Source organism: Penaeus chinensis, chromosome 9, assembly GCF_019202785.1.
Source record: "Penaeus chinensis breed Huanghai No. 1 chromosome 9, ASM1920278v2, whole genome shotgun sequence".
Classification (NCBI taxonomy): domain Eukaryota; kingdom Metazoa; phylum Arthropoda; class Malacostraca; order Decapoda; family Penaeidae; genus Penaeus; species Penaeus chinensis.
Window position 1 is genome coordinate 34,836,984 of NC_061827.1, and position 15,000 is coordinate 34,851,983.

General features: G+C 36.5%; 2 protein-coding genes across 4 annotated transcripts in view; one reads left to right on the forward strand and one right to left on the reverse strand.

Annotated features, from left to right (window-relative positions):
• Nucleotides 1–3,485: 3,485 nt before the first annotated feature.
• LOC125028947 (chromatin modification-related protein EAF1-like) lies at nucleotides 3,486–11,154 on the forward strand. 3 transcript variants are annotated; one of them, XM_047618594.1, is made up of 4 exons: nucleotides 3,486–3,548; nucleotides 6,186–7,240; nucleotides 7,354–8,303; nucleotides 9,049–11,154. In XM_047618594.1, exons 2-4 carry the CDS (start codon nucleotides 6,214–6,216, stop codon nucleotides 9,367–9,369), a joined length of 2,298 nt encoding a protein of 765 aa, XP_047474550.1. In that variant the 5' UTR covers nucleotides 3,486–3,548; nucleotides 6,186–6,213; the 3' UTR covers nucleotides 9,370–11,154. The 3 variants fall into 3 exon arrangements, with proteins under 3 accessions (XP_047474550.1, XP_047474552.1, XP_047474551.1); XM_047618596.1 differs by having other exon boundaries at nucleotides 6,186–7,228; XM_047618595.1 differs by having other exon boundaries at nucleotides 3,498–3,548; nucleotides 6,189–7,240.
• A 1,227-nt stretch (nucleotides 11,155–12,381) lies between these two features.
• The window catches only part of LOC125029199 (SAP30-binding protein-like), a 13,766-nt gene continuing 11,147 nt past the window's right edge, over nucleotides 12,382–15,000 (reverse strand). The window contains exons 6-7 of the mRNA XM_047619060.1: nucleotides 13,393–13,503; nucleotides 12,382–12,845 (exon numbers count right to left, since the gene is read on the reverse strand). Coding sequence (XP_047475016.1) covers nucleotides 12,654–12,845; nucleotides 13,393–13,503 — 303 coding nt within the window. The 3' untranslated portion in view covers nucleotides 12,382–12,653. The remainder of the gene's footprint in view (nucleotides 12,846–13,392; nucleotides 13,504–15,000) is intronic.

The window sequence follows — 15,000 nt, forward strand, 5'->3', positions numbered from 1 at the left end:
AATTGGGTGAAATGTATCCTTTTAATCTAATGCATTATTGTGTCATTATCTGGGTCTGATTAGCTCTGCTTAATCAAGTTTGATTAAACACCAAAAAAAAAAACAAAAAAAAAACCACCTTTATTCGCTTCAAATTGCATGTACAGAAGTAGAGTGGATTTCTGTAAACCTAATATCTATTAGTAAATTATTCCGGTAACAATATATAGAAAGAATCGGACTGGATTTGAAAATGAGGATATTTTAATTAAATTAAAGACCTATCCTAAAGTCCTTTTGTATTATGTAATATCAACTCTACAGGATATATATATAAAAAAATAAAAAAAATTCTGTCTCGAAAAATTATGGAAAATATATTATCAACGAAACCCTGGCTCCAGGGGAAAAGCGTTACTTATTTTCTTTGTTTTTTTGTCTATGCAAGAATTTACTTTTATTCTGTATAGCATTGTCGTTGTTTGTATGTGTATATGAAGAGAAAATGGGAGGGGGGGTGGGGGAGCTGGGCCAACTGTCCCCCACCCAATATTGTTTCCCCCCTCAAGGTCCAGTTACAGCTTAAAAATGGCCCAAGAATAGTTCATTTTTCAATCTTTGCTCGCTAAACTCGCTTACCCTTACTTCGACAGCTTTTCATTACTACACCCTGTTTACCCCCCTCTGTTACGGACTTCTCCCCACCCCCCTTTTAGTTTTCCTAAAATACACCTATATAGATTTGGTTATAGCTTAAGATTATCCCTAAAACAGCTGATTTTCTAATTATTTGTTCACTTCGTTTGCCTACGCGCCCATGCCCCTCAAAGACAGAGCTGAATTGATTACAACTATCCGGAGATTATATAATTGGTTGTGTATTGACGTTGAAAATCATCTAGAACTGAAATGACATAAGGTTATATAAACATGTTACAAACCCTACCTTTGCCTTTTATGCTAATAGAATTCTTGATTAGAACAACGAAGGTCAAAGAGAAATTAAATGGTCATAGCAATAGCTTGCCTTCAATTAACTAAAAGTTATTTAACAAATAACATCTGAGACCTCTTAGCAGATTTCAGCTTAAAATGGCTTTACTTTCAGTTAACACTTCTCATGGAATCATATAATACTAAAGTTGTAAATCATATATTACAGTCAGTATAAAAATCTCAGTACTGTTTAGTAGGTCAATGACATATGACAAAATGGATTGTTTTGGAATCATGCACGTGAAACAGTATTAATAAAGTACATGTGAGAAATCCATATATAATCCGGTCATATCAGTTCCGATGACCAATGGACACTAAAATGAAAAAAAAAAAAAAAAAATGATATACAGCAGGTTTAGTGAAAATTATGAAAACAAAACCTCACAGGCACATCTAAAAGGACGTTAGAAGTGAAAATACTCATTATTATGTTATCATATGCACTACCGCTGATATTTCGAATTTTGGGGGAATCAAGCATCAAACTGCATTAGAGCATGAAGCTCTGGAAGACGGTAGATTTTCTTCTTATTTTTTTTTTTTTTTTTTTTACATATTTTCATGTTGGTTCACATCTGTAACTATAACCACTGGTTTGTTGATTGCATGCCATTACAATGCCCTTATTCTTATATTTCTTAATATTCATTCATTTAGTGTTACTACGTTATACGCTCTAGCATACAACAATCTTCAGATTTTAATACTCCGATCTAAAAGAAGAAAATATGGGTAGAAAAACGAATTTCAGAGCTGAGGGATTGTGCCATACAAAGCGCCGGCATTGACCTCAGTATTATATAATTAAATCTAAAAGAAAATAATTGTATGAGTACAGGATTGGATTAATCAACGTTATATATGCATCTTTTCAGTGTTTTAAAAATTTCAAGATGTAGAATGTTTTTTTTTCTTTTCTTCCGAGTTTAGTACTGATCGTTGTTCTCCTGTGGCTCACCATAGAAAATGGATGAAAAATATGTTTTTCGGGGATACTTAATTTTTTTTGGGGGGGAAGTGGCAGCTTGAAATAAAAAGATGCGTATTATAAGTAATTAAGTGAATGGCACAGAAATAATGTTCAAAATAAGGACTGACAAACCTATTTTGAACAGACAACCAATGAAAAAGAAAAAAGCGCGAAAGAAATAATATTTGTAGGAGAACTTCTTTATGTATCTCATGATCTGATTGAAAGCACTAATGAGGAACTAAGTCTGATATTAGTTTGCTGATTATGAAACATTAAATCATGTAGTCATAATTTGGATTTGTTGTTTAATCTCTGTTTTCTAAGGTAATTTTTCATCTAGTATAGATCATATTCTGGTCAAAAATAACTTTGCACAGGCTCGCCTGCATACACACGTTATATATATACACACACACACACACACACACACATATATATATATATATATATATATATATATATATATATATATATACATACATATATACATATAGACAAATATATACAAATATATACATATATACAAATATATACATATAGACATATAGACATATATACATACATACATACATACATACATACATACATACATACATACATACATACATACATACATACATACATACATATATACATACATATATATATATATATAGTGTTTGTATGTGAGTTTGTGTGGGGGGAGTATGCACACACACATACACACACACACACACACACACACACACACACACACACACACACACACACACACACACACACACACACACACACACACACACATACACACACACACACACACACACACACACACACACACACACACACACACATGTATATATGTATATATGTGTATACATATATATATATATATATATATATATATATGTGTGCCCACATATATGTATATATGTATATATGTATATGTATATATGCCTACATTGTGTGTGTGTGTCTATTTACATGTATACATACATATATATGTATATATGTATATATATATATATATATATATATATATATATATATATATATATATATATGCCTACATATGTGTGTATGTGTGTGTGTCTATTTACATATATACTTACATATATATATGTATATATACATATATATGTATATGTATATATATATATATATATATATATATATATATATATATATATATATATATATATATATATATATATATATTGCATACAATTGCATACATGTATTTAGCTGAAAAACACCCATGCCCAGATACCCACATGCATTTGCACTCATTTCCCTTTGTCTCCGCCCGACGCCAACCTCCCCGGATAAGACCCCAATAATTCAATAATTCACGGAATCTTCCAAGAAAATTATCCTTAACTCCCAGGAGATGTCACAAGGACATCAGCCAAGCGACAGACACATGTTAATAACCGAATCCCTTTAACCTGCTTTTAGGTCCTATAAAAGACAACATTAGATCGTCTATAAGGAGATCGAATTGTCCAAATTCTTTTGTTTTTATCCGTTACACCTGTCCGGCCCAACGGAGTTCGAAACTTATACCGTAAACACTAAATGGAAGTAGCTTCTTCCATCATTTTCTTATATTATTGAGGTGAGAAATTAAATATATTCGCGTTTCAGAGTTGCGCGTGGGGTAGGGTTCTTAAGAAAAGTACCTTGGTGATGTATTAATAGACTTAAAGGTTCAGATAAGGCCAAACTTCGACGGAGAATACGCATGTACGCACAAACCATGCCAGTGTTGCCGCAGGTTGGCTTTGCAAGAGTTCATGGTTGTTGATTAAAACCCGAAATTCTCTTGATTTTGATGATTTTTTTTACTCTCTCTCCTGCTAGAGCTGGGGCTGGTTGGTTTTCTCGTTCGGTTTTATGAGGCTTTGGGAGGGGAATGAAGTCCTTGGGGCGGAAACGAGCTGAGCATTCGTTTTTTCCGGGAGATTTGGAGAGGACAAGCCGAGAACCCTTTTTGGGGGGAATTTTTTTTCTTCAATATATGGATTTGTAGATTAAGTAATCCGCAAATCACCTTCTTTCAGTGGGATCGAATTAATGTTAATGCATAGTTTCTCTCAATTGATTAGGAATCAGTATTATTTTAAAATATTGTATTGTAAGTCTTTGTTGGAATAAGGGTAAAAATGCCTCAGGAAATGATTGGTAATTTACAGCATTTGTATAATTTTCCTTGGAAATGTACTGTCTGGAGGACGGTACTTTGAAAAATAATGGTTTTATCAAGTGGAAAACCTTCAAATCAGATATGTTAATGAAAATGAATGATTAGTTTTGCAAATTAAAATTATTGGATAGACATTTAAAAGACGCAAGCAGTGGCTTTAAAAATGGGACCTATTTCTACACATTGTATTGGTCATTGGTCAAAATCTACATGAAAATTCCTCTATTGCTATGGATAGCATTTGCATTCAAAATGGTAGAAGGGCATTGTCTCATGATCACTATACCTTGGTGGTAAATTTTCCAGCAAAAGACAACTAGCTTCTACTGCATATATTTTGGGAAGATAGAGTGTGGTCTAGTTCCTTACTTGATCATAGATTTATGAAGGAGGCCTATAAGATCTTATCATGACAGAATTCGTGTAGTTGATGTTTATTGGCTTTCACAGAACCACTGGTAGGTTCGAGGCAAGCCACAGGTGCATGGGTGTTTTATTAAGATATACCAAATATTGTGTTATGAGTATTATGATTTCCTTTATTCTCTGTGCTGCTTTCATATGCCACCCCTAAGTAGTCTTGGAGCAAAGTTTGATGGAGTGGTTTAAGAAAAAGAAAGATTTTTTTTTTTTTTTTTATTGATATCAGAATTTATAATATTCGGTTCTAAGGGCTGCTGCGCCCTTGAACACCCACCTTTTCAATTTTCAGTTTCACATCATAGCAATGTCCTTCACTCTCCAAATAACCTTAACCCTTTGGGCACAGATGGCATGATATCACTAGAGTCATGGATGGCACCGTGTCATGGCATACTTTGCTCTGTTGGCTCACCAGAGTTTGTTCATTTTTCATTGATATCGACATCATTTGTTTGGGGGCAGTATTTGATACAGGCACAAGGTGAAGGAGCTGGGTACAAATTGCAAATGCATTATTGGCTAATAGCTACATTTTGATACTGTAGTGAATGATTTAAAGTAGAGAAATAGTATTATAATCTGTCTTTTTCAGTCAAGATCCATAATAGGTGGTATGATGTGGTGAGAATGAATCCAATGTTTATATTTAATGTAAGATTAAAATGTAAACTGTGTGATCCTGTTCCAGTTGACTCAAATGCATGATCATGGTACCTGTGACTTGTGATGTTAGTTTAAAGAGGTCACCAAACATTCTCTATGTAAATTCCAAGAGGATAGAGCTTAGACTGGTTCCTTGCTTGATAGACCTCCTAGGTGCATCACCAGTATAGGCCTATATACTATTACTATACAGCAATCATACAAGAATCAGCTCTGCCTCAGGTAGTCAAACTTTACGAAACCCCATACTTGAAGTAACACTAGACTGTATTTGTTTAGGGTTAGCCTGTTGATTGAAGGGTAGTTATTGTTGTTTGTCTTAAACACACAGGAAACCTTTTTTTTCTGATAATGACACTTTTTCCAAACAAATGCACATACTATTTGATAGTGTATTAGGGAAGATTGAAGGGTAAGGAAGCTGCTGTAAATGTTGTAGTTCTATATCAGACAACTTTATTTTCAATGTCTAGAGGAAATGTTATAGATGAAGTTGACATAAATTTAATATGTCTATTAATTCCATAGACTATTTAGCATGGAAGTCACATTGTCATAAAACTAGAACTATATCTAATCGGTATAAGCTCTCCTGAAACGCTGGATTTTTATGGAAGTTTTGTTACTTTAATGTTAGGTAGTTAGACTAAGTATTCATTATGTTATTTTGGGTAGTCACTGGTATCTTTTTGTATAGTTTTCATTTTTTTTTTTTTGTCTCATTTGTTCAAAATGTTCAGCACTTGCATTGCTACAGAAGTGTACATATTTATTGTGTGTGAAAGCATTACTCGTCTTATGGTGTAGTAGTGGAAGTTCTAAAATATTTTGGAAGAATTAAAACTTTTGTGCCATATCTGGTGGTAAAGGTACTGAATGAAGAATTTACAATAATGTCTTTTGATTTCATTTGATTGGTGAAATTAGTAAAAAATATTATTGGCTCTTTCTCTGTCTTTTCAGAAGAAATGAGTTGGACTGACTATTGAAGATGTATACAGGAACAGAGACTAGTAAGGAGACTCAGCATATAAGTCCCCATATTGCTGCTCATAAATCATCTTTGGCTGCTACATCATCTGCTCCAACTATATCATCAGCAGCTTTAGCAGGCTCAGGAGGGCCACATGACCAGGCATCACCACATTTATCTTCCCACAAGGGTGGGTTGAGTGCTCACATACCAACGTACAGAGTAGGGTTGCATTCATCCCAGCACTCAGTAGTTAAAGAGATAGACCATGATGGCCCCTTGTACTTGGCTCGCCACAGTCACCCAGCAAATATTACGACACACCTTTCAAAGAGTACACCGCAGGACCTATCCTCTCATGCCTCCACAGTTTCAGAGAAAGCAGTCCCCCTGGAATTGACTCCACATACCTCTCATCACAAACCTCTGCCTCATGTCCATTCAGTTGTAACTCAGGGTGTAAGTCATTCACAAAGTGGACCTCTCATGACTGCCCACCAAACAGATCGGGGGTCAGCATATTTCCGTGTAGCAGATTCTGTCATAGGTGTCCAAGGGCCCTCTGCTATCTTGGTATCAACTGTTGGAGATGGTGGCCTGTCATCACAACATCATACTTCTCAAGCTCCATCTCTGGTCCACACACAGTCATCGATGGTAAGGCAGAATGCTGCCACAAACCTGACCACCATGCCAGCTACAACAATGACAGCAGGAGTGTCTCTCACAACAGGTTCAAGTCCAGGAGTGGTTACAAGTCAGTCACAAGGGCAAATGATGCCAGCTGATGTGGTAACTACTTCAAATGTCTCCTCTGCATGTCTTACTTCACATACAGATCCAAGAGACCTGAAAAAGGAGAAATCAGAACAGCTAGAAGGGATGGGAATGGCAGCAGGGCAAGGAGAAGGAACGCAGCAAACAGCAGGACCACAGCGTGACTTAGTACGGCAAGCTCTCCAGTCAGTTGTAACAAACCCCCAGCACAAAACGGGCAACGACCAAGAAGTGATTGAATATAATTATACTGCAGGTGATATTGCAGGTTGGTACTCAGTTCATAAAATATCAACAATATTTTTATATATGCCTTAAATAATGCTGTAAACCTCTCTTTGGAGTTTATTAAATTGTTTTTTTTTTTTTTCTTGTTGACAGAGCTACTGATGATGAACATACAAGTCAATGCATCACTTCAAGCAATGAAACAAGGTACTGCTCCTTCAGACAGTGGAAGCAGCCAAGTTGTAGTTCTACAGCCAGCAGCTGTTGATGAAACCACCAGCCTGCAACCTCAGCCCCAGACCACAAAGCGACGACGACCTAAGCTTTCAGAAGAGGCCCAGTCAGAAAGGAGAGTTAGAATTGCTATGAGAATGAGAGAGAAAAGAGCTGGGGAAACTGATGAAGCAAAAAAAGTACGTAGATTAAGGGAAGCTGAACGCATGAGACGGAAAAGAGCAACTGAAGACCAAGACCATAAGCAGAGAAGACGTTTGGAAGCAGCTGCGAGAGCAAGAAGTCGGCGAGCGAATATGACAGTAGAAGAAAGGGTTGTTGATAGACAAAAAGCTGCAGAGCGCATGAGATTGAGAAGAGCCACAGAAAGTGATGAGGCAAAAGCTGTGCGTCGCCTGAAAGCGGCAGAACGAATGAGGAAAAGGAGAGCAAATGAGACTCCTGAACAACGAATGGCACGTCGTCAGAACATTGCCCAACGTACAAAAGCTCGTCGTAAGAGGAAAGGGGATGATTCATTAAATGGAGAAGATTCTGACTCAGTTTCCCACAATATAACTACTAGATTAGTTAAGAATGAAGGTTTGAACAACAGTCTGCCACACCAAGAAAACAGTGAACCTATTGCTAATGTTGCTGTGGGTCAGCCAACTCACATTTCCCAGGCTCAGCTTGTTCAAGCAGGCTCACATATAGTAGTGCCATCGAGTGTTGGAGTAGGAAGTAGTATTGCTCTATTACATGTGGATCCAACCCTCCCTCATGTGCCTATAGGTCATGGAACTACGGGCATGCTTTCAACAGTGGACCTGACTCAATTGACTCAGCCTCTCTCTTTGCACAAGTCTGTTACTTCAACTGAGGGACAAGTAAGTGTAATGGCTATTAGCTGTTGATAGCATATGTCTTTCAGTTTTCCAAGTGTCTGGATGAAAAAATCAAAGAAATTAGATGGTATTGTGGTAGTAAAATGGTATGTTCAGTTGTAACCTGTATTAGATTCCTTAGTTATGGGGGATAATGAGCATTAACAGTTTTAGGAGGAAGCACAGTATTCTTAGTGATTATTTTGCTGTGGGTTTCTAAATGTACTTTTTATTTCTAATGTAGGAAAAACAAGACTGCTTTGGTATTCATATGTGGGATGTGAAGAATGCTAAAGGGCTAGAGTTATAGGTATTATATATATAGGTATTATTTTTAGGGAATGTAATACAGTTTGAAAGCATTTTGTTAGTCCTGATATGGAAAAAATATATATGATGCACTTTTATTGGACACAGTGTTATGATTGCTCTTGTAGTTTATAAGCAGCTAATTGCTATAGCAGGCACCTGAAGTTGAAAGCAGTCAGTCAGCTATGGGAAGAAGGATTATATAATTTAGGAAAGACATCAACAAGGGAAGAGAGAATATACTTATACGTGGTTTCCTAGATGATTTATTTATTGAGGGTTGGATTTTGTTGCATTTATCAAAACTGGATGGGATTCACTTAACTTCAGCTACTTACGAAAATACTTGCCCAGATTTTAGGACAGGGGCATTGTAAAACCACGTCTTGTGATTTTAAAAAGCATGGAGTTTCTCATCGAGGTTCATTCTTGATTTCAGGAGATATCAGAGCCACTATCCTTACAGAAGCACATTGTGACTCAAGTATCCTCACCAGCTGCCACTCCACCCGTCTCGGCTCCCATGAGCATGAGTACCCCTGCACATCCCTTGGAACCAATATCCCTCCACAAGACTGTCAGTCACCATCACCATCATCACTTGCCTCACCTCCTTCACTATCATCAGCACACTAGTTCACACCAACAACAGCAGCAGCAACAGCAGCAGCAGCAGCAACAGCAGCAACAGCAGCAACAGCAGCAGCAGCACTCACATCAGCTGCAGCATCAACACCTTCAACAGAGACACCATCAGTGAAATGTGAGATAGTCTCATTTCTTAGATGAACTGTATACATGTGCTCTACAGTGATTGAAGGGCTCAAACAACAGTATTGAATAATTAATGACTGAAATTATGCTGTTACATCAAGGACTTTGCATTATGTATTAATGTAGAATGAGAGTGCATTTCAGCTCTGTATGGCATGTATTCAGTATATTGAACTGTTTTCCTCATGCAGTTCTTATTTAATGAGTAAGACTGCTGTAAAAGACACTGTACTGGTCAAATTGTGCTTGTGGCTTGTGGTGGCCAATTTGCATTAGACTTAAATAATAATGATAATAATTCCAAGTCCAGTTATGCAACAATCACATTCTCATCTTTAAACACAGAGGGTAATGCACTTGCTAGTCTCACAGAAGTTTATTAGTGTTATTATATTGCATATGTTTTTTTGTTTTTGCTTTTTAAGGGTCCAGTTCACTCTTAATGTGCATTATAAATGAGAAGTAGAACATAAAAAAATATTGGAATATAGTTATATAGAAAGCATGAAATGGACCATGCTGTATGTTAGACATAAATTAATTAATGAATACATAAAAAATATAATTTAAATATATATTTATTCAGACTTTTTCCAGGATTTGTTTTTGAGTTATAATAATGAACAAAGTTCATTGTGGCAAATATGGAGAAGCTATGAATAAAAGAGAATAACTTCACAAACTAAGAGACGTAATAATATATTTTAATATTACTTCAAACCAACACCATCTACCAGCTTAAAAGCCAATGGGAGTGGTTTGAAAAGAGTTGGGCATGCAATAAATAAATACTGTGATCAAGATATCACTGCTGTATACTGTGCAAGAAGACAAATCTTGAACATTTCATGATATTTCAGTAATTCTTAGTCTTGCTTGAGTGTGTAATTTGGTTAAAGATCTACATTACACCACATCAGTTATTTCTCTTTCTTTGTGAAGTAATTATTTTTCACATAGGCTTTTCTACATTAAAGCACATTTCTTTACTGGAAGTAAAATAATATTCAGGAGATTTCAGTTTTCTTGAACTTTTAGCACAGAATTATCTGTTATCTTGTTTTATATATATATATATATATATATATATATATATATATATATATATATAAAATACAGAATTATAGAATTATAGAATTATATGTTTTTTTTAATTACTTATTTTTTTGACAAAATAGAAATTTTAGACGATAATTGTTACAAATGTGAAACATATGCCATATGATATCACTGAAGTAAATGACACAATTGTTCTTATTCTGCACTGATGATAACATTTGCATTACAACAAAACTCAGGCATGCTGCTGCCGTCTTGGGAAGAGATAGGAGTTAATTTACCTTTGTGTTTGTCTTGTTTCAGTCACATTGGATAATGTCGTATTTTAAAAGCTATTGATAGTTTTTTATGTTAAAGAATGGAATCTCTTTAAAAATGGTTAAAACCAGAATCCAGCCAGATATTCCTACTGTTAGGAAAAGCTTTTCTGTTGTTTATAGGTAGCTATGAAGTGTTGACTTTTAAAAGTATACCTTTTATTGTTCAAAAAAATCTTTTGTTATTATTATTTTTTTTATAGAGCTTATCTCTGTTAACAACAAAGAAAGATGTGCTTTCTTGTTCATATCTGTAGATATGTAAATAGTTTTATATTTTTGCATTATGTATAAATAATTTACTGGTAAGAGTAGTCACAAATAATACTATATCCATAGATACCTTCATAGTAGATTTCTGTAAAAAGGAGTAGTGACAAATTTACAAGACATAATATGAATATTTTATTATCCTTGATTGTAGTATACATAATTTGTATTACAGCTTTTATCAATAAGAATAACCAGCACTTAAGTCTAGATTCTGGTAATCCACACTAATATATCTAAAAATATTTCAAAAAATAAAATTCTATCACTGATACGTCTGCCCTACTTGCTTCATTCCACAGGAGATCATGAGGTGAGACATTTTAAATACCAGTCATATTTTTATACCTAATTTATTTGCACTTTCAGACAATGTGTTTAAAACTGGAACACAAAAATTGGAAGGAATTTTGTAAACACTTATAAATGCAGCATAGGGAGCTTTATTGGGGGGTATGGGAGGGGTGATGGGACGTGTAATTGTAAATGAATAGTATTAACAATATGGATGTGGAAGGTAGTCTAGGGTATCTTTTTATCTCTTCCACATGGAATAGAACAGACTATCCACTCTCAGAATGATTTCTGCTTTAACTAAAGATGTTGACCTATTGGAAGGCCAAAAATAGGGAGAGAGAGGGAGTGAGACGCACACACAAGGACACACACGCACGCGTGCACGGACACACACGCACATGGTCACTCACACACACACGCACATGGTCACTCACACACACACACGCACATGGTCACTCCCACACACACGCACATGGTCACTCACACACACACGCACATGGTCACTCACACACACACGCACATGGTCACTCACACACACACGCACATGGTCACTCACACACACACGCACATGGTCACTCACACACACACGCACATGGTCACTCACACACACGCACATGGTCACACACACACACGCACATGGTCACTCACACACACACGCACATGGTCACTCACACACACACGCACATGGTCACTCACACACACACACGCACATGGTCACTCACACACGCACATGGTCACTCACACACACGCACATGGTCACTCACACACACACGGTCACACAGGCACACAGGCACGCACGCACGCACGCACGCACGCACACACACACACGCGGACACGCACGGACACGCACACGCATACACACACAGTGAGAGAGAGAGAGAGAGAGAGAGAGAGAGGGAGGGAGGGAGGGAGGTACCTGAACCTGTGGGAGATAAAGTAACTGTACTATAACAAAAGATCTAGAAGCATTCACATCAGTATAAGTGCTATCATCTACTTTATGGGAATCAGTAAGAGGTATCTCAATAGGATCATATGACAAAATGAAACTACAATCAATATTGTTAATTCCATTACAGTAAATGAATACAAATGGTCAAAAATGTCTTGCAAATATTATGTCAGCAAAACCTGTTTGCTACTTTCTGAGAACATGGTATAATACATGGCAACATTTTTTTTAAAAATGATAAAAAATACATAGAATGTTAAAATAAATGTCTTAACAAAATCATGAGAGCCTGGAATATAAATATATTTCTTTCAATCCAGTAGATATTTTAAAGAAAAAGATAAAGGATAAAAAAAAAAAAAAAGTTTTCTACAACTATTTTGTCTTTTTCAAGCCTCCAAAAGCATCTATTGTAGCTTTTGTTCCTGATGGCACTGAAGTGAGAGTTGGAGGAGCAACCATAGGTTTGAGGATGTTGGTCGAGGGTCCTCCTTGGTCGAAACGCGATTTTCTTTTCTTGGCGGCTTCCTCCTCTTGGGGTTTCTTGGTACCTGAGATTATGTCCACCTGTTGGTAAAATATGTAGATGAGTTGGTTGAATAAAACTGAAACAATTGCTTGGACTAAATGAAGCACATAATTCTTTTGCATAGTCATAGTACTTAGTTTAATGTATAATATCATAAATCTGATCAACTTTTTATACATACATTATGTAAAGAAAAAAAAAAAAAATACTGATGAACATTTAAAACTGACAAAAACCCAAGCTCTCTCCTCATGTTCCTTGGTGATGTTTGTTACTGTTTTTGCAATAATACATCATTTGATGAAAATTAACATCACTAGCCAAACAACGCTAAAAAATTATTCATGTCCTACTTCAAATAAATTAGTTTTGTTATCTTACAAATGATATACAGAGGGACAAGTCTTTGTTAAAGTTTTAACAAGGCAAAGGGCATTATACTAACCCTATGTCTAAGAAAACACTTAAACAGTTACTTTACTTATTACCAAAGACACAGGAATTAATCTGACATTTATTTTTCAATGTCCATCTTATACACGATTCTCTTATTCTACCAAAAAAAAAATAAAAAGTCTTTCTCACCTTTGTCTTGTCTTTTCGCTCCTTTTCTCTTCTGTCCATTTCTTCTTTCTGTACACGTGCTATTTCATCATAATAGGACTCCTTCCCCCAACAATGCGGATCAAACATATCCTGAAAAGTAATTCAAAGAAATACATAAATAATTCTTCATATCATTTAATAATAATAATAATAATAATAATAATAATAATAATAATAAAAACAAAAACAGCCATATAAAAACTTTGCAAGTGGAATGTAAATCGTCCAGACAGACAGATACACACACAAAAAAGGTAATTACAGCTTAAAAACTTCACTTACTGGTAAAACGTGTCCCATAAGTATTCTTATATCAATAATCTAATGGTCAATGTAATACCTTTCATTGTCTCTACTTCCCCCCCCCCCCCCCCCCCCAAGTGAACCATATACCTAAAAAGATGAGTAGTATCATTCTGTCTTGGGAAAAGTCAATATCAGGCTAAATGGAAGTGGGGATATCTATGCCATAAATACCTTACACCATAAATGCAAAAACTAAATGTCTTATAGCTTAATTTCACCTTAATCCCACGTCTGTTGTTACAGTGGGGGGGGTATAGGAGACGGACTGTGGCCCAATGTTGAGGATCGGTAACCCCTACCTTGGGCCTCAGTCCTTAGCTCAACCAATTTTGCATGGTCCTTTCTTCTCCAATTTTCCTTTTCCTGTTTTTCTTCAATCCCTCCCTCCTGCACACTTCCTAAGGTGTAAGAACTGAGCTGAAAGGACAAAAAGCTGGCTTTGTGTCAATCCCAAATGCCTTTGAGAAGTCATGGGCATGGTTTTGCTTTGGTTAAACCCTTTCCTACGGGGAAGGGGTTAGTCATGGCAGCACGCCAAAGCACTACAAGCCAGTGATTCGGCTTGATGTACCAAACTCCCGCACTCAAAGTCGGCGTGTTGCCATTGATCTCCAGAGCGTAGATTTAAAAAAAAAATTACTTCACCCGTCACCAAGGGGATAATTGCCTGGTCCTTGACCCTGATGGGTAAATCATTTCTCTTCCTACACATTTCAAGCTACCCATGGCCAATAATAAAGATTTTGTACCCTTATTTGGGGCATTAAGGCTTGTCACTTCATCAACCAGCCAGTCTGAAATTGACCTCTCTGGTTTCCTGACCCCTGCCTCTCCTCATGGCTCCCACCACTGCTCAGTGCTTGCTGTCAACATGATCCACCCAGGCCATTACTCGACCTTCAGAATAAGCCTCTCCCTCTCTCCCAACATCCTCCACTCCATCTCCTCCTCCAGCAGTCTTCTTCTTTTCCTGACCCCCCCCCCCTTCCTTAATACTACTCTTCATCCAACTTCAAAAGAAAGTAGGCATAGTTCCTTCCACAGCTATTCTGATTGTTCATGCTTTGTTTGTAATAGTCCCAAGCTCATGCATTTCTACCCAGACTGATCTCACTGACTGACTGCCCAGCCTCACTCCTCCCTTAATACCAGAAATGTTACCATCTCCCCTGATGATTGCCCGGTCTACAACAAGGATTGGTATGACTGAAAATGACCTATTTGCCTGCCTCGTTGACTATGATGCAGGAACAGTACAATGCAACACCATTCCTCCCAGAA